The sequence below is a fragment of the Apium graveolens genome, unplaced genomic scaffold (assembly GCF_009905375.1).
Source record: "Apium graveolens cultivar Ventura unplaced genomic scaffold, ASM990537v1 ctg8265, whole genome shotgun sequence".
NCBI classification, from domain to species: Eukaryota; Viridiplantae; Streptophyta; class Magnoliopsida; order Apiales; family Apiaceae; genus Apium; species Apium graveolens.
Window position 1 is genome coordinate 1 of NW_027421032.1, and position 10,441 is coordinate 10,441.

At 32.4% G+C, this 10,441-nt stretch overlaps 2 protein-coding genes across 2 annotated transcripts; one reads left to right on the forward strand and one right to left on the reverse strand.

Annotated features, from left to right (window-relative positions):
• The first annotated feature begins 2,041 nt into the window (after nucleotides 1–2,041).
• Nucleotides 2,042–4,631, forward strand: LOC141704815 (uncharacterized). The gene is made up of 4 exons (XM_074507982.1): nucleotides 2,042–2,460; nucleotides 2,580–2,746; nucleotides 3,226–3,425; nucleotides 4,536–4,631. Exons 1-4 carry the CDS (start codon nucleotides 2,273–2,275, stop codon nucleotides 4,629–4,631), a joined length of 651 nt encoding a protein of 216 aa, XP_074364083.1. The 5' UTR covers nucleotides 2,042–2,272.
• Nucleotides 4,632–7,634: 3,003 nt separating this feature from the next.
• LOC141704816 (uncharacterized) lies at nucleotides 7,635–10,152 on the reverse strand. The gene is made up of 4 exons (XM_074507983.1): nucleotides 9,724–10,152; nucleotides 9,438–9,604; nucleotides 8,759–8,958; nucleotides 7,635–7,670 (listed from the first exon to the last, which is right to left on the reverse strand). Exons 1-4 carry the CDS (start codon nucleotides 9,909–9,911, stop codon nucleotides 7,635–7,637), a joined length of 591 nt encoding a protein of 196 aa, XP_074364084.1. The 5' UTR covers nucleotides 9,912–10,152.
• Between the last annotated feature and the right edge of the window lie 289 nt (nucleotides 10,153–10,441).

A 10,441-nucleotide genomic window follows, 5' to 3' on the forward strand; every position in this document is an offset into this window, starting at 1 on the left:
CTTCATTCTCGCGGGAAGAGCTTCTGCAACAGATGATGATCTTTCATCGAAATTTATCAGAAAAGTTTCTGCAGTCGAATTTAAATCCACTGAAAACGACCTCTTCATTGTTTTTATACTATTGCTTGAATTTTCGATTATCTCAGGAGTACTATTCCTATCTGAAAACATATCTGCTCTGATACTCTTAATCTCCTTTCTTTGATCACCAGTCTCACAATTTTCGGTTCCACCATCATCGACGACTTCCCTACTTGCGATAATCTCATTTCTCACCTGATTAAAATCCATAATTCCACTAACATTTGACACATTTTCCAAATGTGATTCTTCCCTTCTCCCAGAAACACTTGAATTTTGATCATTTTGAGCTAAATTAGAAGAAATATTTACATCGTTATTAGGCACAATACCAGCACGACACAACGGACATGTTGTATGTGACCTTAACCATGTATCAATACAAGGTATATGAAATGCATGGTTACATTTTGGCAACAATCTTAATGTCTCATCATCTTGAAACTCAGTCAAACAAACAGAACAATCCGTACCTTCAATCAACTTATCAAATTTTTTGTACTTAAAAATCGTGATCGAGTTAATAACAGAAGACTGTAAACCAACAGTGGTGATGTACCATATCGGATGATCAAGTATCGGGCCATGAATCTCATCAAGAAACTCCTCATCTCCATCTCCAATAGTACTGTCTGTTGTTCTCGTTCTTCTTCTCCTGAACCTGCTACAATTCCTGCAATATTTACGATGATCACATAATAGCCTACAAGTAGAAACAAGCTAGCAAGTAAGCTGATTATGATAATCACATAAGGCGACACGTGTTGGCTAGACTTGTTGCTGATAAAATATGATTCGAGTGGTGGAGGTGGAGCTAGCGGTGGTGGAAGGACATCAAAATCAGGGTACGGAACAATAGGGTCACAGATATCAGAACAACCATCAAACGTATTGTTTGGTGATGAAGATGGAAATAGTTTTCGGTGTTTGACAGCCATTTGAGTGTGCACGGGGGCTAAAGTCTAAAGAGTTCTAATTTTTCACATTTTCTTGGTTTTGACAGAAGGGGAATGAAGCTTTGGTTGTGACACCTTCGCAATCTAGAAACATACCAATATAGACTTGGAGATTACATGATTGGTTTGCGAAGAATGTGAATAGATTTGTGTAAAAAATGTTTGTTGTTTAAGTTCATGGTGGTGTTTGGTATATAAAAAACGTGATACTTCTTTATCAGATGTTGGTAGGACATTGACATCTTGGTACGTGTATGTGTTTTATGCATAGCTAGTGTATGTGCAAAACAGTTCAGGTTTCGCAATCTGTCAACCACAAACAATTGTGTTTATGCTGAACACACACTCATGGCAAGTCACTGACTTTAGGTGAAGCAAGGTCATATTATTTCTTCAACATCTTGCTCATTCGTAAACGTTTATTCAGGTTTGAAGAGTAGATCACCCGGTGTTCGTTCCTTTTGTGTCTAAGAGCATCCATAATGGGAGTACCCTTTCCGGTTTTTTTATGTGTCATGTAGGTATTTATCGTCCTTTCTAAAATAAATTGCCACTATACTCCAACGCTGTCAAGCCCGGTTGAGTAATAAAATAATCTAAATTATAATAAACTCTTATTAAATATACGTACATGAATATGAGATTAAGTGTACAAAAGAATAAAAAAATATAAAATAATACTTGTCGTACAACAATGTCAGGAAGTGGCAAGGTCCGCCACAGAGGTCCTGCCCCCTTTTATTTAATATCCTCTGATACTAATTTGCTTCGAAAGTTCCATTTCACGGATCCCTGTGCATGAACAGGGCTCCCATTGTGGGTGCTCTATAATGGCTCTTTTCGGCCAACTAAACATGGGCCTAAATGGACAATGGAGACTACAGAGACCATGATGACTTGATATGGAGAATATAATACACCATTAGTCTCCTACTTCCTCAAAGCCTACATTCTGTAAAGCCCTGCATGAGTTTTATGGGCTTTTTCTTGTGATCACATACTTCCTCAAAGCCTACATTATGTAAAGCCTTATATGAGTTTTATGGGCTCTAATTAAACAGCTACAGCATGGGAGATAATAATTGACGGAAACTTTTATGATTTTTTTGCTAACTACCCAGATTTCAATACTCAACAACTAGTCTATCTAACTAGTATTTTATGCACATACAATACTCTCGTCAACATTTCTTAACTTTAGTAGCATCCAGCTAGAGTTCGAACAATCTCAAGACATGTCTATCAAACAATCACTCGTCCACAATTTTTCGACCAAGACCACCACCCCGTTGCCTAGATTGCAGACTTTAATCTTCAATCCGATCTCCCAAATACGGATACCAAAACACTGGAATAAATCTTCATGCTCGACAAATCGGAGACTCCATTATTCGATATGGCAACACGACACGAAAGTGAAGAGGTAAGTGCAACTCGAATCAAGCTGCAGTGCTCAGAAAATTCACAAACAGAACAAAGTTACATGTAATTTTACTATTTTCTAGTGAAATCTTTTATTGAAAAGTTGTGCATTTTTTGTAGGAATTTTGTCGTCTGCTCGAGTAGTGGTCCACCGGAACCTCCAGCTTCTTCGGGTGGACTTCCGGGAGGAATTCCAGGTTCTTGGAAGAAATGGCTGCTGGGGATAGCCGTGACAGTTATTATACCCTTGATGACTAACAAGTGGGGAGCTTTGTTAACCTGGACAAGTAAGACACATGAAGCTTCATACTTAATTACTAAGCTAATTACGATTAATTTGTGCAACCCTAATTTTACATAGGAACTGATCTCAGATTTCTAAAATATTTGGTAACTCCCAAAATTTCTGCTCAAAATCGCCAACTTCTCCTGTACTTCTTTCCATTTTCTGTGATAGTTTCTAGTAATGATACATGTGAGTTTACGTATAAATATCAAATATTATGATCTGGAAGCCGATTCAAGTCATGACCGGTAATATGTATGAATTAAGAGGTCGTTTGGCTCATGAGGTTCTATTACATTTTTGTATTGAGATTTTATTCTTATTCCCGCTAACTGAGTTGGAATCCCGTCCAATTAAACAGAAACCGTAACTGAGTTGAAATCTCGTGATCCAAATAGTCACTAAGTGTGTGTGTTACCGTATATCACTAAAAACTGATCCTGAACTAATCTCTGATTTTGAAATGAATCGATTTTACAGAAAAACTAGAATCGGCAGTACAGACGGTGGAAGACCTAGTGGAGGAGGTGGAGGAAATGGCGGAGAAGGTAGACAAATTTGCAGAAAACATAGCAGATGACTTGCCGGAAGGGAAGCTGAAGAAGGCACTTGAACGGATTGAAAATATAGCTGAAAGAGTTGCCAAGGAAGCCGACCAACTTGACAATATGATCGATAAGGTCAAAACCTAACTACTACATCCCTTGATCATCATTTTCTTTAACTAATCTAATCAGTATTTAATTCATTATTATATAAACTGTCTTTGTAATGTGTGTCTGGTCACTAACTTCAATAAAAATGAGTTTTTTTATTGGTGAAATTGATGTGAATGCAGGCGGTCATTAATATTTATTATTCAACCACCAATAAGAAAAGTTCATTTATATGGGAGTTAGTGACTATTATGTACGATTGGACACACCATACAAAATCCCTTATACGAACCATGTCATCACTTAAACATTGTTTATGGCTTTATGCTCCATAATTGCTTGCTTTCCACCATTTAATCCGCTGCCCTCGTGCTTACATTTTTTAAAGAGGTAATTACGTGGCCGTGAACATATTTTACATTAAATTCTGATTAAGTTGTCAATATTTTGAGTTTGCAAATTAGTAGTTAATTTTAGGCTTCCGCAATTTTTCTTTTTTTAAAAAAATCAGATTTTATTTCAATTTTAATAGTACGAGTCATTTTTACGTTCACGAAGTAGCATGAGCCATTATCTTAAAAGCCGAAAAAAATTATGAATTTGAAATTTGACAATTTTTTTTTAAAATTTAACATAAAATACAGCCATCAGCATCACATTCCGTTTACTCAGGATCTTTCTAATGTGTGTCCAGAACATATAATAAGTATTAATTTTAATGAATTTAAATATTTTTATTGATGAAATTATTATGCATGCAAATGTTCATTATATTAATAATTAGAGGTCGTTAAACATGGTCAACACTCGAAAAAAATGATATTTATTGTGTGTTCTTAAACACGTATTAGATAAACTGTTTTTGAAGTCCATATGTATTGCATTGCATCTGAGCTGTATTGAATAATTTGACCATATCCATGCACGTTCATAAAATTAATGGGCATGGTGGGAAATTAATGCATTATTTTAATTTATATTTGACAAACGCACATGTTTATATAATTTATCTAAACTATAAATACTGTAGGTCTGAGATTGATTTATGGATGTTGTTTATTTGTTTTATTTATAGTTGAGAGAATTATGAATGTAGCAATTAATTAATTGGTGGTCATTTAAAATTAATTGCAGGTTCAAGAAGCAGAAGATAAGTTAGAAGCTTATATTGAAGAAGAACAACGCAATTCAGCTGCCAAGAAAGACAAAAACGGAAAGAAAATTAATTAAAAATAAAATTGAGATTTGTAAAATCAAATTATGATTCATTTGCAGAGCTGATGTTTAATTTTTTTTTTTTATAATGTCGTATCTTCTAATGCGAAAGGTATATCGGCGCAAAGCAACTTGCAGAAGAGATTAAGAGATAATATTATTTCAATCTCAAGTTAATTATGTATTGCAATTAGGTTTTATTATTAGCAAAGTAAAATATTACAGTGAATTGCTATTTTCTGATTATAACCGGTGTCAAGCACGGGCGAATTTAGTCGGGCGAACTTAGTCTGCTTTAGTATTTTTATGTATTACTGTTCTTTTGTTTTATGATATTTTTAAATTATTTTTAAATTCTTTACATACATTTTATATATTAAAAATGACAGAGAAACTATTTTTTAGAACTTAAATTACTTAAAATTATTTATGTAATCAAATAAGAAATATACATATATTTAAGTATTGAAGTGTTTTGGTATTTACTAATTAATGTCATCCAAGCTAGGATATTATTACAAATGATAAAAATTATCTAAGTTGATGTTTTGGTAAAGTACATAAAATCAAGTAATAAGTTTTAGATAAAAATTAATATAAGGTTTACGAACAATTTCCCTTTCTTAAAAAAAATATGCCCTCTTAATAATTTTTCCTTTTACTTTAATTATAAATTTTAAAAAAATAACTAAAATAATCCTCAAATTGAATGTGCATTCAAAAATTCATTTAAACCGTTACAATCTTTGTGTACAATACATGACATGCATATGTGCTTAATATTTTAAAGACTTAATTTATCATAATACTTCCTCCGTCCCAACCATTTGTTTACATTTGGGTTGGATACAGAGGTTAAAAAAATGATAAAAAATTAGGGAGAAAGTTAAAAAAAATGAGTAAAGTGATGAGACCAATTAATATTTCATGTATAAAGTGGTATAGTGGAGGTAAGTAGTGGAAGCGTTTACTTTTTATATTATAAAAACTTTACTACTCTTGGAAAATTTGAAATGTAAAAAATTGGAATGGACATCACAAAAAGAAAAGTGTAAAGAAATGGTAAGGAAGAGGGAGTATATAATAATAGGTCAAGTAAATAAGAATTAAACGAAGGAAAAAGGGATGTATGGAGTCAACTTTGGGAGCTTATGTATCCTTAAATGGTAACATATGTATATGTATGTATGTAAAATTTTCAATAAAATAGTGATGTTCGTAGAAAAATAATATGTTTTATAATATTTTTTAACTCATGATGGGTTAGTTCTATGGAGTCCCCTATTTCATTTGAGTCCTTGGAGTCCATTTATGTTATGCAATTAAAATATAGCTTAAATTGTTGCAAAACGTATTATTTTTCGAATGATATTCTACAAATATCACAATTTTATTGAAAATCTTGCAGATTGTATAAATTTTACTAGTAGAACGTTGCAAAATATTATTCCACAAACATGCTTAGTTTGCAAATAAATGTTCAGTTCTGCAACATGAACATTTATGTTCTGCAAACTAAGCATGTTTTGTGGAATAATATATTTTGCAACGTTCTACTAGTAAAATTTATACAATCTGCAAGATTTTCAATAAAATTGTGATATTTGTAGAATATCATTCGAAAAATAATACGTTTTTGCAACAATTTAAGCTGATATTTTAATTGCATAACATAAATGGACTCCAAGGACTCAAAGAAATAGGGGACTCCATAGAACTAACCCATCTGAGTTAAAAAATATTATAAAACATATTATTTTCTACGAACATCACTATTTTATTGAAAATTTTACATATTACATACATATTACATATGTTACCATTTAAGGATACATAAGCTCCCAAAGTTGACTCCATACATCCCTTTTTCCTTCGTTTAATTCTTATTTTACTTGACCTATTATTATATACTCCCTCTTCCTTACCATTTCTTTACACTTTTCTTTTGTGATGTCCTTCCAATTTTTTACATTTCAAATTTTTCCAAGAGTAGTAAAGTTTTTATAATATAAAAAGTAAACGCTTCCACTACTTACCTCCACTATACCACTTTATACATGAAATATTAATTGGTCCATCACTTTACTCATTTTTTTCTTTCTCCCTAATTTTTTATCATTTTTTTTTAACCTCTGTATCCAACCCAAATGTAAACAAATGGTTGGGACGGAGGAAGTATATGATAAATTAAGTCTTTAAAATATTAAGCACATTGCATGTCATGTATTGTACACAAAGATTGTAACGGTTTAAATGAATTTTTGAATGCCATTCAATTTGAGGATTATTTTAGTTATTTTTTTAAAATTTATAATTAAAGTAAAGGAAAAATTATTAAGAGGGCATATTTTTTTAAGAAAGGGAAATTGTTCGTAACCTTATATTAATTTTTATCTAAAACTTATTACTTGATTTTATGTACTTTACCAAAACATCAACTTAGATAATTTTTATCATTTGTAATAATATCCTAGCTTGGATGACATTAATTAGTAAATACCAAAACACTTCAATACTTAAATATATGTATATTTCTTATTTGATTACATAAATAATTTTAAGTAATTAAGTTCTAAAAAATAGTTTCTCTGTCATTTTTAATATATATAAAATGTATGTAAAGAATTTAAAAATAATTTAAAAATATCATAAACAAAAGAACAGTAATACATAAAAATACTAAGCAGACTAAGTTCGCCCGACTAAATTCCCCGTGCTTGACACCGGTTATAATCAGAAAATAGCAATTCACTGTAATATTTTACTTTGCTAATATAAAACCTAATTGCAATACATAATTAACTTGAGATTGAAATAATATTATCTCTTAATCTCTTCTGCAAGTTGCTTTGCGCCGCTATACCTTTCGCATTAGAAGATACGACATTATAAAAAAAAAAAATTAAACATCAGCTCTGCAAATGAATCATAATTTGATTTTACAAATCTCAATTTTTATTTTTAATTAATTTTCTTTCCGTTTTTGTCTTTCTGGCAGCTGAATTGCGTTGTTCTTCTTCAATAAGCTTCTAACTTATCTTCTGCTTCTTGAACCTGCAATTAATTTTAAATGACCACCAATTAATTAATTGCTACATTCTAATTCTCTCAACTATAAATAAACAAATAACAACATCCAAAATCAATCTCAGACCTACAGTATTTATAGTTTAGATAAATTAATAAACATGTGCGTTTGTCAAATAATAAATTAAAATAATGCATTAATTTCCCACCATGCCCATTAATTTTATGAACGTGCATGGATATGGTCAAATTATTCAATACAGCTCAATGCAATTCAATACATATGGACTTCAAAAACAGTTTATCTAATACGTTTTTAAGAACACACATAAATATCATTTTTTCGAGTGTTGACCATGTTTAACGACCTCTAATTATTAATATAATAACATTTGCATGCATAATAATTTCATCAATAAAAATATTTAAATTCATTAAAATTAATACTTATTATATGTTCTGGACACACATTAGAAGATCCTGAGTAAACGGAATGTGATGCTGATGGCTGTATTTTATGTTAATTAAAAAAAAATTGTCAATTTCAATTCATAATTTTTTTCGGCTTTTAAGATAATGGCTCATGCTACTTCGTGAACGTAAAATGACTCGTACTATTAAATTGAAAAAATCTGATTTTTTTAAAAAAAAAAATTGCGGAAGCCTAAAATTAACTACTAATTTGCAACTCAAAATATTGACAACTTAATCAGAATTTTAATGTAAAATATGTTCACGGCCACGTAATTACCTCTTTAAAAAATGTAAGCACGAGGGCAGCGGATTAAATGGTGGAAAGCAAGCAATTATGGAGCATAAAGCCATAAACAATGTTTAAGTGATGACATGGTTCGTATAAGGGATTTTGTATGGTGTGTCCAATCGTACATAATAGTCACTAACTCCCATATAAATGAACTTTTCTTATTGGTGGTTGAATAATAAATATTAATGACCGCCTGCATTCACATCAATTTCACCAATAAAAAAACTCATTTTTATTGAAGTTAGTGACCAGACACACATTACAAAGACAGTTTATATAATAATGAATTAAATACTGATTAGATTAGTTAAAGAAAATGATGATCAAGGGATGTAGTTTAGGTTTTGACCTTATCGATCATATTGTCAAGTTGGTCGGCTTCCTTGGCAACTCTTTCAGCTATATTTTCAATCCGTTCAAGTGCCTTCTTCAGCTTCCCTTCCGGCAAGTCATCTGCTATGTTTTCTGCAAATTTGTCTACCTTCTCCGCCATTTCCTCCACCTCCTCCACTAGGTCTTCCACCGTCTGTACTGCCGATTCTAGTTTTTCTGTAAAATCGATTCATTTCAAAATCAGAGATTAGTTCAGGATCAGTTTTTAGTGATATACGGTAACACACACACTTAGTGACTATTTGGATCACGAGATTTCAACTCAGTTACGGTTTCTGTTTAATTGGACGGGATTCCAACTCAGTTAGCGGGAATAAGAATAAAATCTCAATACAAAAATGTAATAGAACCTCATGAGCCAAACGACCTCTTAATTCATACATATTACCGGTCATGACTTGAATCGGCTTCCAGATCATAATATTTGATATTTATACGTAAACTCACATGTATCATTACTAGAAACTATCACAGAAAATGGAAAGAAGTACAGGAGAAGTTGGCGATTTTGAGCAGAAATTTTGGGAGTTACCAAATATTTTAGAAATCTGAGATCAGTTCCTATGTAAAATTAGGGTTGCACAAATTAATCGTAATTAGCTTAGTAATTAAGTATGAAGCTTCATGTGTCTTACTTGTCCAGGTTAACAAAGCTCCCCACTTGTTAGTCATCAAGGGTATAATAACTGTCACGGCTATCCCCAGCAGCCATTTCTTCCAAGAACCTGGAATTCCTCCCGGAAGTCCACCCGAAGAAGCTGGAGGTTCCGGTGGACCACTACTCGAGCAGACGACAAAATTCCTACAAAAAATGCACAACTTTTCAATAAAAGATTTCACTAGAAAATAGTAAAATTACATGTAACTTTGTTCTGTTTGTGAATTTTCTGAGCACTGCAGCTTGATTCGAGTTGCACTTACCTCTTCACTTTCGTGTCGTGTTGCCATATCGAATAATGGAGTCTCCGATTTGTCGAGCATGAAGATTTATTCCAGTGTTTTGGTATCCGTATTTGGGAGATCGGATTGAAGATTAAAGTCTGCAATCTAGGCAACGGGGTGGTGGTCTTGGTCGAAAAATTGTGGACGAGTGATTGTTTGATAGACATGTCTTGAGATTGTTCGAACTCTAGCTGGATGCTACTAAAGTTAAGAAATGTTGACGAGAGTATTGTATGTGCATAAAATACTAGTTAGATAGACTAGTTGTTGAGTATTGAAATCTGGGTAGTTAGCAAAAAAATCATAAAAGTTTCCGTCAATTATTATCTCCCATGCTGTAGCTGTTTAATTAGAGCCCATAAAACTCATATAAGGCTTTACATAATGTAGGCTTTGAGGAAGTATGTGATCACAAGAAAAAGCCCATAAAACTCATGCAGGGCTTTACAGAATGTAGGCTTTGAGGAAGTAGGAGACTAATGGTGTATTATATTCTCCATATCAAGTCATCATGGTCTCTGTAGTCTCCATTGTCCATTTAGGCCCATGTTTAGTTGGCCGAAAAGAGCCATTATAGAGCACCCACAATGGGAGCCCTGTTCATGCACAGGGATCCGTGAAATGGAACTTTCGAAGCAAATTAGTATCAGAGGATATTAAATAAAAGGGGGCAGGACCTCTGTGGCGGACCTTGCCA